This window comes from Chenopodium album, chromosome 18 (assembly GCF_948465745.1).
Source record: "Chenopodium album chromosome 18, dcCheAlbu1.1, whole genome shotgun sequence".
In the NCBI taxonomy this organism is placed as follows: domain Eukaryota; kingdom Viridiplantae; phylum Streptophyta; class Magnoliopsida; order Caryophyllales; family Amaranthaceae; genus Chenopodium; species Chenopodium album.
Window position 1 is genome coordinate 14,326,786 of NC_137851.1, and position 22,409 is coordinate 14,349,194.

Here is a 22,409-nt window from a genome sequence, read left to right on the forward strand (position 1 = left end):
AGTTTGTGATTCATTGATATGCATTTCCTCTTTGTAAGTTGTGTGAAATTTTTACCAACACCTGTTTCTTGCCTTTTGTTTCTGAGCTGAAATTTGTTCCTGTTTGAGATGTTAAAATTCTTATTTTAGTTTGTGATTCATTGATATTCATTTCTTCTTTGTAAGTTATGGTAAAAAAAAGTTACTAAATTTTGCTTTCATTCGTGTAGATTTGCGGAGAAAGTGAATACTACTGTGGCGTTGCTCCATCCAATACACTGCACAAGAGACCAGAAGGTTGAGGTTGTGTTTGACATGACAACTATTCCTGCTTTCTTTGTTGTCTTCCTTATCCTTTGGTTTGTTCTAAAACCAAAGCGCTCAAAGCCGAAGATCAACTAATTCATGTAGCAGCATAGTTTTGGGGGAAGTTATCTTTGGTAGTTATAGGAACCGTGTTGTTTATACAGAATTTTGTAGAGCAGCAATGAATGAAAATGTATGTAAAATAAATGTCTAGAGCATTTTCTTTCTTAATTTATGAATGCAGCAGCTCCATTTATTCCTTGAGGAACTTCCTGTTGTCAAGTACAATTGGAAAAAAATTAAAAAAAAAAAAAATAGTGCAGTATACTGAATACTCAATTCTACAGTACAATTGTGTTCTCTAGAAGAAAACGTGGATGAACTCTTTTGTGTGTCTAACCCTTCCTAAGTTCGAATTAAATCTAATTTAGGTACATATGGCTGGCGAACTACTTTCCCCTTTTGTTCTTGCATTTGTCTCTTTATGGTACTTGCTAGCTAGTATACATACATCATCAAAGGTCTCAAATTGTTGCACCCCAACAGCATATGCATTAGATTTGTTTAAACCTAGCAAAAACTTAGCAATTTTTTTTGTTCTTCCACTTCTTTACAACTACAAGCTAGATATAACTTCTCAAACTCAGCAACATATTGAACAACAGATAATTAATTTTGTTGCAAAGAATTTAATTTTAAGAACAACTTTTGCTTGTAAGATTTAGGAACGGTGAATTAAGGCGTCTTTACTTGAACGTATATGTTAAGATCTAGTTTGGTATGGTATGATCTCCTGATTTGAATGAATATTTACCATATTAACGCACATATATAGCAAAAAAAGAGATCTTGTTAGATTCATATTACTGTGTATTTTTCAAATATCTAATTTTTACTTAATACAGAACTAATTCGATTGAAAATATTTGACAACTAAGCAATAACAAGTTCTGATATGATTTTTCCGTCAAAACAAACGGAACATACAAAGGATGGAGAGATGATTGAAAGACAGGCAATTGATGAATGCAAGAAGAAATTTAATACGTTCCAAGCTCTTAAATTTGAGTACCAAAAACCAGCTTTTCATGCGCTTTCATGCATAAAAACCCCTTTTGTTTGTTATCAACTTCCTATCTCCTTTTTGTTGTTTGTTTTAAGCCTCAACGTCATTTATTTCAATTATTAAAATGTTTCTATGAATTTCACATGTCACTCAATTCTTGTTTAGCATGTTAAAATAATTATGCTATATTACAATTTAGTTTTTCTAACCTCCCACATTCTCAAACTTATATGTTTTTTCTTATTCTTTAAGTTAAGCTAGTCTGTCAATCAAGATGGAGAATTTCTCCACAGATATTGTCAATACCGGAGTTGAGAATGAAGGTCCTTATGCAGGGTCCCTTAATTTTTCAGTTAGGGTACGGCGAGGTTTACCCAACTTTCTTAACTCGGTGAATCTTAAATATGTGAAGCTTGGATACCAGTATTTGATTAGCCATGGTTTGTACATTGTAACCGCCCCACTTTTAGCCTTAATCGTTGGTGCCCATCTAGGAAAGCTCATATGGGTTGACAATGACCTTAATTACGATTTTTCTAGTGCCATTTTATTATTAGGTCTCATATACTTGGTTGATTTTACCTATAATTTCCTTCTTCCAAGACCAACCTACTTGATTGATTTTGCTTGTTATTCACCACCAAAGGAGCTTAAGGTGAATAATATTGTTGTATTACTCACATTATATTGCAAATTCTTGTATATATGCTATTATAATCTTTGAAAAGAATATACTAATCATGAATAAAATTGTAACTATTATGACAGGTTTCAAAGAAGGAGTTCATTGACTTGGCTAGAAATTCAGGCAACTTTGATGAAAAAACATTAGTTTTTCAAGAAAAAGCCCTAAAATATTCTGGCATTGGAGATGAAACATGTTTGCCTAAGGCAATATTTCAGCCTGGATTCAAGAGATCTCTCAAGCAATCTAGAGAAGAAGCAGCCACGGTTATTTTCGGAGCTATTGATGATCTCTTAGCTGCTACAAAAATCAATCCAAGAGACATATCTATACTCATTGTTAATTGCACTACACTTAACACTACACCATCTCTTTCTGCTATGGTAATTAACCATTACAAGCTTAAGCACAATGTTCAAAGCTTTAATCTTGGCGGTATGGGTTGTGCTGCCGGAGCTGTGGCTATTAACATGGCTCAGGACCTCTTGAATGTTTATCCGGGCTCATACGCGCTTGTTGTTAGCACAGAGATCATTAGCCATTCATGGTATACAGGAAAGGAACTAGATATGGTGATCCCAAATTGCTTCCTTAGGATGGGAGGTGCTGCTATGCTGCTCTCAAATCATCGCCTTGATCGTTGGAGGGCTAAGTATGAGTTAAAACAGGTACATATTTCTATATATGTATATCCATCATCATCTTATTCTAAATATCATGTAGGTTTAAAGTATATGCTATGAAACAACATGGTCTTATACATGCATATACTGTATAAATTACTTATTATATTGTTTTCAACCTTAATTTAAGTAAGGATATGAAAAATCCGTACTAAAATGTATGTTTTTCTATCTTTTTTCAAAATTTGATCCCTGTTAAGAAAAAGGCGTAGTCAAATTTACAATCATAAACCATTAGGGATGTAGATAATATTTTTAAACATTCTAAAAATAATGTACGTGCAGTGTGACCATAAATTTTCATACTATGAATAACTAACGTAACGTTCAAGTAACATATTTTCATAGAACATTCATGATTCATTATACCTAACAATTAATTATTATCTTATTGTCCAAGAACCAATCAATATGAATCAACATTAACAATTTGTTCCTTTTCTCCTTCATTTTTTGTTCTTCTATCTTCTTATGCACTCGGTAGGTTGTTCGCACTAATAAGGGCATGGACAATAGGAGCTTCAAGAGCATATACTTGAAAGAAGACGCCGAAGGGCAGCTAGGCATCTCAGTAAGCAAAGATGTGTTAGAAGTTGGTGGAAATGCAGTCAAGGCTAACATCACCACCCTAGGGCCACTAGTCCTACCATTCACCGAACAATTTCAATTTTTCACCACTTTGTTACGTAACAAAACCTCATCTAGGCCTTACATACCGAACTTCAAGCAAGCTTTCGATCATTTTTGCATCATTGCTACAAGCAAGAAAGTGCTCGATGAATTCGAGAAGAACTTAGAGCTCACGAAGGAGTACATGGAACCATCAAGGAAAACATTGGAGAGATTTGGTAACACTTCTAGTAGTAGTGTTTGGTATGAGTTAGCTTATTTGGAAGCTAATAAAAAGATGAAAAGAAGTGATAGGGTTTGGCAAATAAGTTTTGGATCTGGTATTAAGTGCAATAGTCTTGTGTGGAGGGCTCTTAGGAACATTGAAAAGCCTACCAAAAGTCCATGGTTTGATCAAGAAGACTCCATTTAAAAAGTTTTATTGCAAAGATAGAATAAAATGGAGAATATATACAAATGGTGTGATGAAAATTTGCAATATTTTTAAGAATTCAATTATAAATTTTCATTTTTTTTTCAAGTGTTATAAATTTGGAAATATAACATAATTATTGTATTACTAGTACGTAAAGTTATTCATTTATATCCATATAATAGAAAATATGAAGCATAAGTGTATAGCATGGAGTTTTATCTGATTTTCTTTGTTCTTTACCAGTTGGAGTTTTATCCATATACTAGAAAATATGAAACACCCGTCAACCAACTTTAAAAACAAATAATACTTACTCCATTTTATTAAGTGTCTGTATTCATAATGCAGTGTAAATATTTGCCAAGCCCCTCTGCTTGATTGCTTGAATGAATGTCTGAACTTGGATAGGCTTTATGCAGCTCTAGAAGGGTCGCGTAGAACCAATATGTTTGTCACCTGATATATATAAGAAGGTATGTGCAATGCTATTAGGAAAAAGATTTTATATGCCAATGTTTTTAGTCCAAACGTGCAATAAAATAAAGTGCTAGATCACCAACTCAATCAGTCATTCTATCAACATATGGGAAAACATGATGTAAAGAAGTGAACATAAAAACTCAAAAAAGTTTATTGTAAACAAATGAGAAAGCATTTACTCATAATTCATTGTCCAAAAAATTGCAAAATGATAAAACTTGAAAATCATAATATCTCAATGCTTATAAACCATCTACTATTACTATGCAGGAAACTCCATTGCCCTTCATTCCCTAACAGATAATAGGATACAATTGTTCAATGCCACTGAACTTTTCATCCTTCATGTAAAGCTTCTAGCGCAGTCATTGAATAACAAGCATCATTTAGGGACGTACTACTAAGTTGGGTACATGAATGAACACTAAATTTTCAGTGGGCGTTCAACCACTCACAAGATTACTAAAGGTGGGAAACAAAACCAGCAGGAAGTTTTATCAACAGAGCAAATTAAAAAGGAGAGTAATATTAATAAGCTATGAGTGACTACAAGATTAACATCAGAATATACTAGTTTGGAATATCAACCAATCAAGACAATAAATAAGCAAAGAACTTTTGTTATTAGAGATACCTCTGGAATAACACAAGCCTAATAAAGAAAATATGGTTGTTATTGAACTACCAAAACTCGAGAACGGATAAATGGCACATTCGTCCCATTGAAAAACAAATCAATTTTTTTGAGTCTTTGTTGAAGCTGAACTGTGCCCAGACCAAACCATAGTTAGAATCTAAAAGACACGTTTTCAAGGTCCTGCAGATTTTCTATGTCAGGCACAGCATTTCATCAGGTCATCATCTATATGATAAAGTGATAAACCCAAATTCAAGGTGGTTGGTTCTTACATGTAGTGTCCTTGGATGTTTCAACTGAATTGAGAGTAAAAGACATTATAACGGCCTTGGTCTTCCGATCATGATAGAAACAATTGCAGAATAAATTAACTATATAACACGGTAACTTAGACACGTACTTTAACCTTATAGAGCTAATGTGTGTTAATGGTTAGCATCAAAAGTGCAAATGTTTAGAATGGCTTCGTGTTTAATTCAGTAAAAACCAACGCTGTAATAATATGGCATATTTAGATTAATTTCCACGGGAAAAAAATGTTTGATGTTGTAATTACCAAATATAAAAGAAGCTTCATGTTTGCTGCTATTTGGAGGTTAGTATTTTCTAAAGGAACGTTCAAGGGGAGAAAAGTTAGAGCACATTTAGTTGGTAACAATGATGAAGCATGCAGTGAACATGGAAATACACAGTCTTCATATAAGCATCAGATGATCATACATTGATGGATTTCATAAAAAATAAAAATATCAAACTTCAAGCTGAGGAGGTACAGAATTAAAAGAACAAATGAATAATTTCAGCAATAGAATTTAGATTTGTATAGTTACGAGACAGCCAAAAATCTCGACGGTAAACACATGCCTTGAGTTAAAGTTCAAATCAGGTAACATATTTCTTCAGATCACCATCAGTAGTACTCGAATATACATCTTAAATTGAAAATGAAAAAAAGGCAAGCTTTTCCTATATATTACTTTAAAATGGTAGATGTTATTCCTACTATTAGGAGTGTTAGGCTTCTTAGCTTCTTGAGTTCTTACTTCTTAGCACCATAGCATGAGCCAACAGTTGCATTTGGAGGTCAGGTACCTGATATTAAAATAATTCAGAACATTGCTCATATATATTCTATAACTTTTCCAACAAAATAACAATATTATTATTTATAGCTCATCTTAGAAAAATCTAAAAAGGTAAATTTGAAACTATCGAGCTAAGTTACATAGTGAAGGTATGTACGACTACAATGTTCATTAATTTCTACAATGACACAAATTGAAATCCGAACTGAAGTTAAACTGCAGTGTGTTATGAAAGATATGTAAATATATACAGCTAGTTGATTGATCAAGTTCTCCCTCCTGCCACTATTATTAAAATATTTGCAATATTTAGGAAAAGAATAACAAAAGCAACATTGTCACAATGTTCTGATATCTAGAACTTTAAACTAATCATCTGTTTGAGAGTGCAAAAATAAAAGTAGGCAAAAAGGCAATACAATGTATGAATGTTCCTAAACAACATACTCGGTATCTCTTAACCAATACAATGTCCAAGCTTGAAGAGAATGCATGTATGTTGAAATTTCAAGATCAGACAAGTTTAGAGACTAAGCCACTGCACGGAATATCTGAAATTTAGTATTCAGCCAAAGAAAATGTCTTTTTAGAAAGAAAAAAATTCATATTATATAAAAATATATGAAAGTGTAAGTTGATGTAAACGTAAAAAATGTATGCAAGACCATTATTTAAGCAAACTTACTTGAATGGGCAGAGCTAGGTTGAATCATACGGCCATTGGACAAAGGCAGCGAGTGTCTTTCATTCTCTGTTGTTATACAGCCACAGGGATCACTTGTCAATTGTTGTTGTATCATATCACACTCTTCAATGTAAACTTCTTTAATGTGTGCAGGAAGGCCATTGTCACCAAAGGATTCCAATTTGGGGCAATATTTGATATCCATATAGCGCAGTTTGGGTAGACTGGAACAACATATTGTTTTCAAATTTCGGAAACCTTCTATGGCTAATATACGCAAAGAAGATCGGGATAGCTAATGGACTCTAGTGTATCAACACAGCTGCCTACATTTGCAAGTGTAAGAAGCTCTTTTATTGGTTTGTCTATCTTGGTTCCACTGATTGAAAGGTACATTAGGTTTGTGGGTAAATCTCCTTGTGGAAAGTTGTGTAGTTCTGGGCAATTGGATATGGTTTTCAAATTTTGGAAACTCTTGATTTGTAATTCAAACAAGGAAGAGGGGAGAGAAAGATATGGGCATGGAACACACTCTTGAGAATCTACGGAGGTGCCTACATTTTCAGGCCTAAGAAATTTAAGTGAATGAAGGAGGTGCAATTCCCACTTTGTTACCGCCTGCTTCAAGTTGGCTTCTTTAATTTCAAGGGGTAGACCACCTTCTACTAAGCTATGGAGTTTAGGACATTTTTCGATCCTTAAATCATCTAGGGAGGTGAAATTGAGCAATTCACCGGCAAGCCTTTCCATATTCTTCAATTCATTGATTTTCAGCCTTGTAAGAGAAGGCAAAAGAGGAGGTAGATTGCCTTGCAATGATGGACAATCATACATATAAAGGGTTTCAAGGATGGAAAATGCCTTGCAGTCAACTAGTGGGTGCACCCACTTCTCCCAGGATTTCAGATGAGAAAATTCTAGAGTCTTCAGAGATGGGAAAGGAGGAGTTGAGCAATTCCCATAAAATTCATATATTCAACTAGCAGACTCTTCAACGAGCGTAGTTGCCCCAATGGAGGCAAGCATACACATTTCTGACAGTTTTTCAACTTCAAGTGCACCATGTTAATGAAAGAGGGATCTCCCAACCAACTTGGAAATTTCAAGCCCATGTACCAATCCCAATTCACACTCTTTGATGGAAGTATGAGGCCGTAACATCTCAACCACATCTCTCAATCAAAGTTCAGGTGACGAAGTTTCCCAAGTGATTCTATACATGGAACCTTCACAAATGTATAACAGCCTTCCAAGCACAGTGTTTGGAGATTCCAAAGATTGTTGATTGATTGTGGCAACGCTTTTATTCGTTCGAATTTGAGTCTTAGGTAGCGCAAGTGTTTTAAATTACCAATACATTCTGGCAAAACTTCATTGTCTGAAACTAGGTATAGGGAGCGTACGTATTGCATTCTTTGGATGAAGTCCAAATTGTCACTGCTTAAACAGTAGTTGCATAGAAAAGTTCGCAACTGAGGAACCATGATTTGATTTCCCAAAGTTTGAACATGCTCCGTGATAAACAAATGGTGAGTTCTTCTGAGATTTCTCGGTGTATCCACAGCATCCATTACATAACTGACGTCACCTGCAGCCAATTTAGCCACATCATGGATAAGGTCATGCATGATGAAAAATCCTTGAAAAAATGTCTCTTCAAATAATGACCTTGATATCAGATCATTGAAGTAATTTTGGCCTATATCTTCCATCCTTCTACCTTTATTGTCTGATAGGAAGCCCTGAGCCATCCACAATTGGATGATCTCCATTTCTTCGAACTCGTAATCTTTCGGAAGTATAGAACAATAAGCAAAGACTCGCTTCAAATAAGATGGAAGATAATGATAACTCACCCTCAGAACCGGTAAAACATTGCATTCCTCGTATTCTTCACACCAAACATTGCTCTCTAATATCTCTCGACGTTTGCTCTACTCTGTAGTACATTTTATGAGACCTCCTAGGGTTTTTGCAGCCAATGGCAATCCTTTGCACTTTCGTACAATGTCATCCTTGATCTCAAAATCATCTACATTTGCATGTTGTTGAAATAGACGCCAACAATCATCACCTGACAAACCTTCTAAATGAATTATAGTGCTGTGATTTTTAGTCATCTTCTTTGCAGTCTCATCACTTCTTGATGTGACTATAACTCTGCTTCCTCTTGCTGCACCAAGAAAAGGTGTCCTGAGTTGATCCCAATCTTCATAACTCTCACTCCAAACATGATCAAGAACAATTAAGAATTTTTGGCCTTTCAGCTTTTGCTGCAATTTTTCTTGTGCTTGATTCAGGCTGTTACAATAAAAATTTCCATGGGTGGCCGAGTTAATGACATCTTTTGTTACGCGTTTGACATCAAACGCATCTGATACGCACACCCATGCCTTGACAGCAAAGTGAGCCTTCACCTGCTCATCATTGTAGACATACTGAGCAAGAGTTGTCTTCCCAATGCCCCCCATACCAACAATAGGGATCACAACATAATTCTCATAACTTGTTTTATCTTCCAGCAATTGACAGATGATATTTTTTTTCCTACCATCCCTCACGTAAACATGAGGTTCTTTTATCAAAGACGAGGTCTCTGGCATCTTTCTTTGCTGCTCCTCTACTGCATATGTTGGTAAACATATGTTGGATAGGAGACTCAAAGTCGGAGCCCGGGATTTAATCTTGTTCAAGGCGTTACTAATCTCATCAATCCTAGATGAAAATTCGGGAACAGAGTATCCAATTTGCCGGGTAGCACTACATCCACATGCCAAAATGCCAACCTGATTGATAAAAGTTTATAAGCTAATTTGATGCAAATGATGTGTTTAAACAATGCTAAAATTTTATAGCTAATTTATTCACCAAAAAACCAAATAAACTATTATTAAAATTAAACTTGTATTGAAAAAAAAAAAAAAAAAAAAAAGAGAGAAATCCTTCCTTCCCAGTGCATAAACATATTATTTACTCTCACAATGATTTTTCTATTTTTTTTTTCTTTTTTTTTTTTTTTACTTCCGTAGGCAAATCAGAAATTGTATTTCCTCTGTTTTTTTTAGTTATTGATACATCATTTTCCTAAAACAAAAGTTAGTTGATCACTTTTTATTATTTTACTAATAAATTCTCTCAATCTCTTTCTTATCTTTTTTCATGAGCTTTTTTTTTTTTTTAAATTTTTTAAATTTTTAGACCAATCACGCGTTAACTGATGTTATGGTTACTTGTTATAACAAGTCATTGTTGTTGACTAATTGAGACTATTAGAGGCAAACTCACGTCATAATTGAAATTATTAGATAATAATTCATACTTGAAATTATTTGATATATTTTTATTTATAAATTATAATACACATAAGGTCAAAAAGTATCACATCATATCGATCAAAATAAAGTGAGATTAAATTGAGTAAACAATGTGAGGGAAGAAGTTTTATTTATGCATATCTAGCACTACTATATCAATCCTACTGGGATTGTATCGACTAAAGTGTAACACGTTATAAAACAGAGAGAATATGGTCTATGAAGAAGCCATAAACTACCTCTGTTTCATAATTATTTACAACAATTTGATATAAAGTGTGAGTAAAAAATGTTTAATCATTGCAGATAATATGAAACAGATGTGTATATACTTTAGAAAACGGTATGGAGAAGTGAGAGAGAAATATTAGTACAAACCATATTATGGAAGGAAGTTGGAAGAAATCCACGGGCATTCTTGTTGAAATGATGAACATCAAAATGATCATTACTATCCTGAGTCTTTTTGAGGGCTTCAAAGGCAAAGTCATCCAAAAGATCCTCCAAATCAAAACCTAAATCTTGAAGATCCTCCAGCCATAATCTGATCGTTTTTCCATTTTGCTCATAACATTGCTTCTGTTCAGCATCGATCAACACCGCTTCAATCATCTCCAGCTCATCCTTCCATTCTTCGATTTTTATTTTATTTTTAGAATTCTTTCCTTTGTTAACTAGCTTCGTGAACTGCTTCACTCCTTCCGACACCAGTTTATCTAACACTTCTTTGAACATAGCTGAAACTATTATCTATTCTCTACTATTGCCATACTTGCTTTTTTTTTATTTTTTTTTTAAAATCAAGTCAAATTCTGCAGAAATATTACAGATGAGAGTTGGAAATACAGAGAACGAGTGATTATGGATGAAATGAAAGGTTCTCTTATTGGGGGTTTAAAGTGGAAAGAAGTGGAGAACTGAATTATTACTACTGCCCCATTTAAAGTGAAATGTTGAATGTGGGTAGTTAGGGTCTGTTCTAATTTACTGAAATGAACTGAATTTATTAGAGCTGAAGTGAATTGAACATTTTATGATATAAGGAAATTAGGAGTTGAACTGAACTGAATTTATTGAAGTTTAACTGAACTGAAAATAAGCTAAAAAGAACAGGCCCTTACAAGAGTCAATTATGATTAGATTATTTTTGTTGAATAGGTTTCTTCATTTTTCAATACTCTGTTCGTGTTTTAATAAGTATTATTGCAGACATCTGATTGTGTCTCCCCAAAAACCAAACCCAGTGATAAATATGTTTCACGTCATTTGATTATCGAATAAAGTGAAGTGTGAAAAGTCTTGAGATGCGGTTTTTTTTTAATAAAAATACCTTCTTTCTATTTTCGAAAATATACTCTATTTATGAAAATGTTCAGTCCAATTTAGTTTGGTCCATGATAAGAGTCCAAGAATAGTGTAGTTGGATTGGGCTCGCAAAGAGCTTTCCAACGATATATTATAAGCTTGATTCCGATAAATAATGAGGAAGTTATGACCAAAATACTAAGTTGGGCTCGAAATGAGTTTTATATACGGTCCAATGATCAAGTGAGGGCCCATTAATTATTATTCCTAGAATTATTAGGATTGACTTTAATCTTCTGGAATAATCTAGAAGGTTCTCTTAAATTCTAATGAAATTAGGATTAATAATTATATTTTTTTGGAAAATAAAGAATTTAATTTGGAATAAAATAAGTTTTTTAAAAAGATTAAATCTGATTTTAAAAGATAAGTACAGAATTTAATCTAATTTAATTAGAATAAGGATTCTGGACGGATTTTAGAAAACGCGTTCTCCATCACGAAACGACAAGACCCTGTCATGCCGCGACAGAAGCAGTTTTATTCCGATTCGAATTCTAACTATATTCTATCGTTTCCGGACTATTTTCTCTATAAATAGGAGCGATGTTCCTCGTTTTTAAATCATCAACAATTATCAACAACCATCTAATTATAATTATCTTCTCTCTCTTGAGCTAATAGCTTATTCTTTCTCTCTTTTTCTAGCCTAGCCTTTTTACAAACACAATACCGCATTCACGAGTTCTAGACACATCTAGCCAAGCTCGAAGTTACCTTCGCCCTAGACGTGAAAGAAAGAGATACGAGGCAACAAAGTAAGTTGTTTTATTGCTATATTTCTTTGGAAAGCATGTTTATATTATTTTAATTCCTATTATCATGTATGCTTTCTAGTATTATGTTTAGGTTGCTTCCTATTTCTTCTATCATGTTAGTATCATGTTAGGGATAAAGCTTTGATTTTTAATGTTTAGTGACATGCTAGGATTAGTTATTAATCTCGTTAGTATCATACCTAGGATCTTGCTAATAATATTATTATGCTTTGAGATTGTCATGATGATGATGATGATTGTTGTATCAATATTATTTTGTTGCTTGATATATTATTGTTATTGCTTGATCACGCCCTCTCTTGCAGGATTAAAGAGAATTTGTATTTGTAATCACGCTTAATAAGATAATTAATAATTTTATTTAGGCTAATATGATTTGAAGTCAAGTGATAGCCAATAATAGATTTGTTTGTGCATTAATATTCAACCAACATAGATTAAACAAGTTTAGGGATAATGTATTGATTGTATGTTAGTCAGAAAGCGCACATGAATATGAGAAGAATAAAGTAAAGGCCTATTTTTAGGGCAGGTTCAATCTCTTTTAGGTTGGATTTGTACCTTCATCCCCGAATATCCAGTCATGGTTCCATCCACTATAGAGTTAGCGATCTCATGGATTGTAAAGGGGTGTAACCTTCACCCTATAAACGGTTACAAGTTCCTAAAACTTGTTGGCGACTCTTTTGCTCTAGCTTTCTTCCCTTTGCACGCCACCATCCTAAAGTGTATGATCACAGTGGGGCTCAAGTGTAGGATGCTTGAAATATTCCCTATAGTTATACTTTAATCGCTATATAGTTTTAGACAATTTAATTAACTTAAATAACATAAAGTGGTGAGTGGGGGTAGTAGGAGTATTAAAAAATTGTAAAATAAAAGAAGTAATAATGAGATCAATAATTTATTGAAAAAAAAAAAGTAGTGATTTTGACTGGGACCATAAATGGAGAAAAAAAATAATATTTTAATGTAGTTTTTTGCCAAAAAGAGAAGTATAACACTTATTAAAGCATTGTCGTATTTGGTAAGTGTAAACACTTATTAAAACACGGAAGGAGGCCGCAGTGCACTCTTGAGACTCTTTAGATCTGTTTTGTATCTTGTGATATAATTTTTAAACTAATTAAATAATATTATCCCCATCTTTATTTAGTTAACACGTTTTGACTTTAACACTATTTACACACTCCTCTTTGATCGTGTTTTGTGCTTTGTACATAATAAAAACATACTCATGTGGGATATGGTTAAATTCGTCATGATATATATATATATATATATATATATATATATATATATATATATATATATATATATATATATATATATATATATATATATATATATATTTCTTTTAAAATATCAACTTTTCATAGTTTTACTTATAGATAATTAAAGATATCAATGTCTGAATTTGTGCATTGATAAACTTGAATAAAGAAACGTGTCAACTAAAAAGAAGCGGAAGATAGGGCATGTTCTTTTCAACTTAATTTCAATTCAGTTTAGCTCCAATCAGTTAGTTCAGTTCAGTTCATTTCAGTTCCTAATTTCCTTCTCTCATAAACAATTTATTTCGGCTCTATTCAGTTCAGTTCAGTTCAGCTCTACTCAGTTCATTTCAGCTCAATTCAGTAAACTTGGCGATGTATTATTAAAAAATTTCCTCCAAATTTACTTAAAAAAAATATTATACGTACTAAAAATAAGGGTTATATACAGATTAACTGTTACTTTATATTAAATTAACAGGAATTTATGGATAAAGTTTTCAAAGTTGAACTGAAAAATTAACAATGAGGCAAAATAATAAGGAAATCAAAGTCCTAATTATTCATTTTCTCAAAATAATAAAACGAATTATGAAAACATTCTCAAATCTCATTATTAAAATCTATTTCAGATTTTCAATGGGTAAAAGTAATGATAGATATATCAACATCTTATAAAAGTTTTTTTTTTTTTTTTTTTTTTTTTAATAATTTGGGAAAAGTTATCGTACTAATACCATCTTTTGCACGAAACGGCCTTTGAATTATTTCAAAATGCTACCATGAATAGGTTAAACCTAAGCGCATAGCTGCTAAAGTATTATTGAGACAATTTATACCTTTTTTTTTTTTTGGTGGTAAGAAGAAGGGGGCTCATTTTGAGAGGGGGGGGGGGATAAGGGAAATCTCTCAAATAAGTCCCATGAGGCTTGATCCCTATACCTCAGGGATATGAAGTGGGAATGATATCACTACTCCATCACCTCAACCTCAAGACAATTTATACTTTAATGGTATATTATACATGCATAATAGTACACAAAAAGATTATTAAGACAATTTATATTTAAATGGTACATTATACATGCATAATAGTATATAATGGTACATTATAATGTACCACTGCAGAGTCAGCTTTTTTTTTCAGAACTTACTAAATTTACATTTTTACCCTTATATGCTTTGTAAATGCATAGCAGCTATGTGCTGAGATGTGCTCCCATGAATAACGAACATTTGCTATAAATGAAATGCGGCCTTTTGGTAACATATTTAATAGGTTGTGAAACGTATCAATATCATCATTGTCCAATTTTTGGTATAAGTAGAGCCATAAAAAGCCGATATTGTTTTGACATGAATTATATTAGGGAACTTGTATCGGGTCGGTAATTATTTCAATTCTAATCTAATTCAATACCTGTACAATCAATGAAACTATGAAAGTACTACCCTCGAGTCTGTCTTAGAAACCATAATAAAGTCCGTATACCTCAATATGAAGATAATTTTTTTTAAAAGTATTTGTGAATGGATTAAACCGTAACTTAGGAATGAAATACGTGGGGATAATTATATCGATGCCCTGAGAGGCCACCCCATTTTGTCAGGATGAAAAGCAAAATTTGTTATCTTTGATATAATTTAAGAGTCAGTTAACCAGAGTCCTCCAAAACCCAATTCTCAAATCTTAATTTTTAAAAAAATTTATAACTTTCACATCTTCTATTGTTTTTCTTTCTATATAGGATACATAATATGTATATATTGTGCGTTAGCACGAAAACAATCTAATTTGTAAAATTACAGGGAAAATCGCTACTTAAGAGGCTTATGGAAAAATTGCCATGAACAGTAAAAAATAATTGCATTTATTAACTACTCACTCTGTTTTTTTTTATAAGCTAGAGTCAAATTTGCACATTTGCTAAGATACAACTTTGACCATCAATATTTTTAATGAGAGAATAGTAAAAATTATGAAAAAACTAATTCATACAAGTAGACATTATGACAAATCCAACAATATATTATATGATCATATTTATATATTATACTACCTCCGCTTCAAGTGACTCGCAACAAAGGACATGTTTGCGGACTACTAAGCAAAAGATTGAAAGCATGATTATTGAAAAACTAAGGGTATATGCTTAACTATTAATCCAAAAAAAAAAAAAATTCAACCTTAATTAAATTAAATAACCCACCACCACCGATACCACCAAACATCACTGAAACCAGCCACCGTACCACCTCCCAGCATCACTGAAACCACCCACCACCACCACCCAGCAATTACGAAACCACCACCACCACCACCCAGCACCAAACCCCATGAACCCAACACCAGCGACACACCCAACGCCACCCACGAACTAATCAAAACCCACCGCCGCAACCTACCGTACCACCCTTGAAAACCCACATATATGGAAAAGCCACAAATCCACGAAAACCCTTGAACCCACCACCACCAAACCAGCGAAACCACTCACCCTTGAACCCACCAATCCACCTAGTGAAAACCACTCACAACAACCCACCAACCCACAAAACCACGAACCTTTAAACCCACCAACTCAGCGAAACCATTCACGACCACCATCACCATCCATCGAACCCAAGATCCCGCGAAACCATCAAGCTAGCGCACCCACTAACCCATGAACCCACCGATCCCGCGAACCCACGAAACCCTCAGATCTGGAAAAACCTTGAGAATGGGGTTGGAGGAGAAGAGAGAAAATTAATGGGGATAAGGAAGAAGATGAAGAAATTTGATGATGAAGGAAGAGAGAGAGAAAAATAATAAAGATGAGGAAGAATATGAAGGAGGATGAAGGTGGTTGAATGATGAAGGTGGTTGGGATGATAGATGAATTTAGATAGAAGGGGATTGATTTTGGTGGAAATTCTTAAGTTAATTAATGTTAGAGTTTAAATTAATAAGATAAAATCATTTTTTCTATATGTATAATTAGGGTGTTTAAAAAAAGAGTAAGGGTAATTTCGTAAAATCATATAAAAAAACATACTAAAAAAGGAAGAAATCACTTTGTTGCGAGTAATGTGAAACGGCCATTTTAGGAAATTGTTACGAGTAATATGAAGTGGAAGTAGTACATCGGTAAAAAAATTAACTCAATGATATATATGAATAGTGGAAAATTAATTTTGCTTGAATGAAAGTTGTATATAATTGAAATAGTTTTAAAATCAATACGTAACTTACTACAACAATAACAATAATGATAATGTTTGATAATCTAGTCCTTAATTCAATGGTACACACGAAGTGAAAAAGAAAAACAAACAAAATAGGGATGTGATATGGTAAAATGAGATTAAATAGAGGAAATGGAGTTTAGTTGATAGTCAAAGTGATCTTGCAATTTTTTGGAGAAAAGAAAATAGTTACATTAATTTATTTTTCCCAATACAATGTAAAATGCATCTCATTAAATATTAAATGCATCTCATTAAATAAAAAATGCATCTCATCATATAAAAAAACATGATTATCCAAAAAAATGATGACCAAATAGGAAATCGATCATATTATACAAATATTCTTTTAAAAGATTTTGTCAAGAAAAGATACGAATTATAATATTTAGAATAAAATTTTAGTTAAATGTGTGTATATAGAATATATAAGAAAACCAATAATAACAAATCATATTATATAAATATTCTCTAAAGCTTTTTTGGCAAGAGAAGATGGAGGATGGTTTTGGAGGGAAAATGATAGCACCAAGAAATGACACGTGTCATTCTTGGTGTCTGTGTTTAGTATTGTGTTACTAGGTTAGATCCCGTGCCATGCACGGTAATCTATAGTTATAAACTAAATTAGCCTTGTGCGATACACAACATAAAAAATTTCTTTGAAATAAATATATTTTATATATGTACCTCATATGAGAAAAAAAAAACATATAGAAACATAATCATAATTTATTTTGTTTTATTTTTTTTGGTAAGGAAAAGGGCTCTACTGGGCCGGAACTTCTCACAGGTTCTCTCGGCCTGGGTTCATATGAGAAAAAATATAGAAGCATAATCATTAATTTTTTTTATTTTTTTTTATAAACATAATCATTAATTGCAATGATATTTAGATCTAAATAATTTTGAAGATAGTAAAAATTTAACCAAATTATACAATGCAGAGTACTCTTAAACCGGGAGTAATTATATTTGGAAGCTAGATAGTTTTTTATAAATCCATAATAATGTAAAAAAAAAATAGAAAATAACATAATATAATAATTGTCTTAATAAAAAATATACTTCATATATATAATTTAATAATTTAAGGTAAAATTTAAGAAGGTTTCAAATAAGTAAAAATAAAAATAAGAATATAATGTCAGCAATTGATTTAGGAGGGAAATTTTTTTACCACAACTTGACATCTGTACAATTTAAATAGGGGTTGATGTCAATGATTGTTACTTTAGTTATATTTATAGATTGATTAAAAAATATGGAGTACTTTTTATTTTTTGTATTTCACCCGATTACTCTTTAGGCTAATCCGTTAAATTCTATTGCCTTCCCAATTGTTATTGCAGAGGACCGAACAATTTATTTCTAACTTTGCCATTTCAAAGATATAATTTATTTTTCATGTTGAAAAACTTGAAATTTCTTGATCCCCCGATAGATAGTACTCCGTACACGGTACACCCAAAGTCCCAAACTCAAGGAAAAGGAAATGAAACGGAAAGAGAACAACCCATAGGCCTGAGGAAGTAGTAATAGAGGAATGTTATGTATTTTTTTTTAATCGTTATGTATTTGTAAATACATAACAATGATTAAAATATTCTAAAAACACATTGTAAAGGGAGAAAAGAGGAGAGAGATAGGTCTTTAGGTGGACCACCTATTTTTTTGTCAGATTGCCTCACATAACAGGAAACCACATGCTAATTGTTCCACTAAAAGCTTATATAATATCATTGAATCTTCATCCTTCAGTGGTACTCCTCCCGTCCCTTAATATAAAGCCTCTTTTGGTTTTTGCGCAGGAATTAAGAAAGTTGTAAATTTTTTAAAATTGATGATTAAAAGCACATATGTGCATGTGGGTTAGAGAGAGATAGAAAGAAAGAAAAAAATATGGGAATAATTGAAAAGATAGAGAGAGAAAGGGTTGGGAATTGATGTTAAAAATACAAAAAAAGTGAAGAAATAAAGATGACAACTCATCAGAAAGAGGTAATTATGTCAAAAAATACAACCTTTAAATAGAAAGAGACATTGTATTTTGGTTTGTCCAAAAAGGAAATGAGGTTTTATATTAAGGGACGGAGAGAGTACTATTTATGCATAAATTTAGACAATTGAATACATATATAATACCACTATATGCATATATAATATCACTGTATTTTCAATGGTATTAGTTAATCATCCAAGAATACCATAACATGCATTCACTTGTACACATGTGTAATTACAAAAATGCCCTTTATTACGCATTTCTACGCTTAACTGTATTTCTTAAAATTCAAAAACTCAGCCGCTCATTATCAACTAAACCCACGTGTAACATTTAAAAGCAAATGTAGTAAATAACACTCCAATTTATAATTTTTTATTTACTTATTTTTTTTATATATACACCCTTTTGATTTCTGGGTGTATTTTGTAGGAGCTAAGTTTGCTGTAGTATTATTCTAACAAGTGTTCAACAATGTCAGTAAATTGTTGCTTTCTCCCCAATACCTCTAATCCAAGAACACCCATTTCTTTTCTCAGACAAAACAGGAAAAAACCTAATCTGGGTCATTTTTATTTCCCTCTAAATTCCTCTTATTCTCCTCCTAAATTCACTTGTCATCTTAGCATTGGTTTTGATGATATTCTTACAATCACCCAAAATAAGGTAATGGGTATTCTTCATTTTCATTTTTTTTTTTTGGGGATTTTTCTTGTTCATTTTGGATGGTTATTTATGTTGTCTGATTAAATTGTGTTTTTTTTTTCTTTTTTGGGATAGGTTTTGATTGCAGCAGGTGTATCAGCAGCAATTGGGCAATTAGCAAAGCCATTTACATCAGTTTTATTGTATGGCAAAAGCTTTGATATAAAAGCTGTTATTCAAGCTGGTGGATTCCCTTCTACTCATTCTTCTGTGAGCACACACTTTCAGTTACTTGTGTTTATGCTGTTGTTTGACTTTAATTTGATGATTGGTTTGTATGATGTGTTTGATTTTCTGAACAAAACCCTTCAAATTAAACTTACATCGAATTCGGCGAAGTTGGTTGGTTAAATGGAGTTTTATTAGTGGTATTCATTTGTTTCCTTGGTCGTATGTGATGTACTTCCTTCACTCTCTTATCCTCTATCCATGGGTATTCCTTTCAACCAGATACGATGTTTTGTGTTAATCATTTATACACCCTGGCCTCAATTGAATGTCCTATTGCCTTAATTTCAAGTTATTTGACCACTTGACTAACTTTATTTCATGTTAATGTAAATTTGTAATCACTTGATGTATTAATGTATTATTAGCTTGAGCAGTTCAAATACGAACACAATAAAACTTATTAGTCCTGAATTCCAATGCAATAGCCAACTCTATGTTTTTATAACCTTGTACTTCACTATTAGTTTGAAATAGAGGGGGTATTTTCTTTCGGAGGAATAGGTAGAGTGGTATGAGGACTTAAAACATGTATACCAAGAAAATTGAAGTGCTAGCAATATGAAGAAACATAATGAGATAGATTTTCTAGTGTTGTAAGATGAGCATAAAATCTGACTATATCAAGATTTGTTGCAAGTAACTCCCAAAAATTTCATAGTATTATAAGACAGGAATCATATCATCAAGACATCAAATGTTATTTTATCATTATATATACTCTACTTATACAGTGAGTCCAGCAAGAGAGAGGAGTTAGAGCTTGAGAGGGGTATTGTTCAAGTCTATATGGATGGTTATAAAGAAAACCCTGTCCCCTGTTGTGCTCACCGTTTAGGTTTTGCATCATCCTCTTTATAAAGATGCAAGGGGGGCGCAATATAAGATCCTCAGTATTTTAAGTTGTGGGAAATGAACCAAATGATACATGGCCATTGATGTACCTTCTTGTTTTTATGTCATATTGTAATATCCAAAGAATATATTTTAATCATACATTTCCCAGATTTGAAAGTTTGCACATACTTGGGCAGTTCATAGATAAAAGATCTTAAAATTAATGCCTTTAAAAACTTTTTACGTTAAAAAATATATGAGTGCAAATACAAAGTGTTGTGCACTGCTTATTCTAGCATAACACCGCTCCTCGATTTCCCAATAATAGCCTCTAATGTGAATCTTCTTATCTATTAAACTAAATAATTTATTCTGTGTCCAAAAAAAATAAGAAAATGGATATAATTAAATAGTTATATACTTAAATGTAGCATACCAGGTTTGTCAAGACGGTAATTTTGGTTTATGTGACTGCTTTCACTTCCTTCATATGAAGGGTATTTTTGTAAGCTTATGTATAGGAAAATAGGACTGCTTTTATTGAAATATTTCATTTCAGCATGCTTAAAGTGAAGCAAGTGAAAGTGCTTTCTGTATAGTCCTTGTGTGATGTGGTACTTTCTTTTCTGATCTGAGATTTGAGAAAACAAGGTTTATGTTTTGGCATACCCATGTTTGAAGTAGTCTCCCTTGTGTTTAGTAATAGAATGTCACTATGTGGAATATCACCTTTGATTGTAGTTTGGGAGATTGGGTTTTTGTAAGCTGATCTTTTTGCATTTCTTAGGTCTTCTGTTTTTCCAATTGACAGGCAGTTGTGGCTGCAGCGACATCTCTGGCACTTGATAGGTTGACTCTTGTAAAACCTTTTATTTAGCAATGCTATTGTTTTTTACTCTTTATGTTTCTATTCATTTCATTGTACTCGTAGTATGTCCTTTATTTGTTATTTTAACATGTTTTTTTATTTAAATGCAGGGGCTTCTCCGATTCAATATTTGGAATGAGTGTTGTTTACGCAGGACTTGTTATGTATGATGCACAGGTATAAATCAATGTATTCATTTACATTTGGTGACATCTATTTTTCTGCAATCTGTCTAATCTATAGGTTCCATGCTCCCACCCTCCATTTCCAATAGTCCTGTATAATTTTAACAAAGTCAACCTAGCCTGTTACTTTGGGAAAGAGCTATGTGGACCACTGCAGCCAACACAAGAGAACGATACTCATTGTTTCACTGTTCTGTTTTTCCTGGTGATAATTTTTTCTAAACAGTTTGGAATCAGTGGCCCTGATTTTTAAGTATATTATCTTGTCAGGGAGTAAGGAGAGAAGTTGGAATTCATGCTAGAACACTAAACAGGCTGCTGATGGAGGACCAGATAAAGTCTGTAATGAAAGACAATGAAGAAATCAGAAATACTGTACCAGAAAAGTCATCTGCAACAAACGTAAAAAGCTCACGTCTCCTTGAAGAACCGAATACTTTTAGTAAAGAACAGACAACTGCAACTCAATTACTCGGATCTAGGCTACTGAACAGTACAGCTGAGAGGGGGAAAGAATTAGAGAAAACTAATTCTAATGTAGCTCTAAAAGAATCAATTGGTCACACTGAGGTTGAAGTTATAGCAGGAGCACTATGGGGTTTCCTCGTAACCCTGACTGTTTATGCCATTATGTGACCATGGCTTGTTCAATATCTTCTATATTTATAGCATACAAAATTCTTTCTGTGACAGTCTAATACCAATGTCACTTGATCTTGTTTTTCATAGATGTCGATAGTTAAATATGTTGAACTTGATTAGCCAAGGAGAAACATGGTTCTTAGCAGAGCTGGTGAGCTTTGGCCATTTTTGTTAGGATATGAATCTGGGCATGAATTATGCTGCTCTTGGTTCTACCAAGTTTTGCACGGCCATGTTTCTGAGCAAACATGAAAATTTGACCAAAATTGTGTTTCAAGAGATACAATACGGAGCATTTTCTTCCAAAGTTTGTAAAGCTGTTCCAATA

At 32.8% G+C, this 22,409-nt stretch overlaps 3 protein-coding genes and 1 pseudogene across 4 annotated transcripts in view; 3 read left to right on the plus strand and 1 right to left on the minus strand.

Moving 5' to 3' along the window:
• LOC145593157 (uncharacterized) overlaps positions 1–553 on the plus strand; it is a 20,785-nt gene extending 20,232 nt beyond the window's left edge. Inside the window, exon 25 of the mRNA XM_081649662.1 lies at positions 210–553. Coding sequence (XP_081505788.1) covers positions 210–381 — 172 coding nt within the window. The 3' untranslated portion in view covers positions 382–553. The remainder of the gene's footprint in view (positions 1–209) is intronic.
• Positions 554–722: 169 nt separating this feature from the next.
• On the plus strand, positions 723–3,859 carry LOC145591886 (3-ketoacyl-CoA synthase 15-like). The gene is made up of 4 exons (XM_081648372.1): positions 723–999; positions 1,609–2,006; positions 2,120–2,704; positions 3,204–3,859. Exons 1-4 carry the CDS (start codon positions 723–725, stop codon positions 3,759–3,761), a joined length of 1,818 nt encoding a protein of 605 aa, XP_081504498.1. The 3' UTR covers positions 3,762–3,859.
• A 2,026-nt stretch (positions 3,860–5,885) lies between these two features.
• On the minus strand, positions 5,886–10,703 carry LOC145591887 (putative disease resistance RPP13-like protein 1; annotated as a pseudogene). Its single transcript, XR_014102351.1, has 5 exons — positions 10,344–10,703; positions 7,847–9,446; positions 6,948–7,568; positions 6,652–6,915; positions 5,886–5,973 (listed from the first exon to the last, which is right to left on the minus strand). The product of XR_014102351.1 is annotated as a putative disease resistance RPP13-like protein 1 (transcript).
• An 8,313-nt stretch (positions 10,704–19,016) lies between these two features.
• LOC145593158 (uncharacterized) lies at positions 19,017–22,200 on the plus strand. The gene is made up of 5 exons (XM_081649663.1): positions 19,017–19,282; positions 19,397–19,531; positions 21,198–21,235; positions 21,365–21,431; positions 21,710–22,200. The coding sequence occupies exons 1-5, from the start codon at positions 19,091–19,093 to the stop codon at positions 22,073–22,075; spliced, it is 798 nt and encodes a 265-aa protein (XP_081505789.1). The 5' UTR covers positions 19,017–19,090; the 3' UTR covers positions 22,076–22,200.
• The last annotated feature ends 209 nt before the right edge of the window (positions 22,201–22,409 follow it).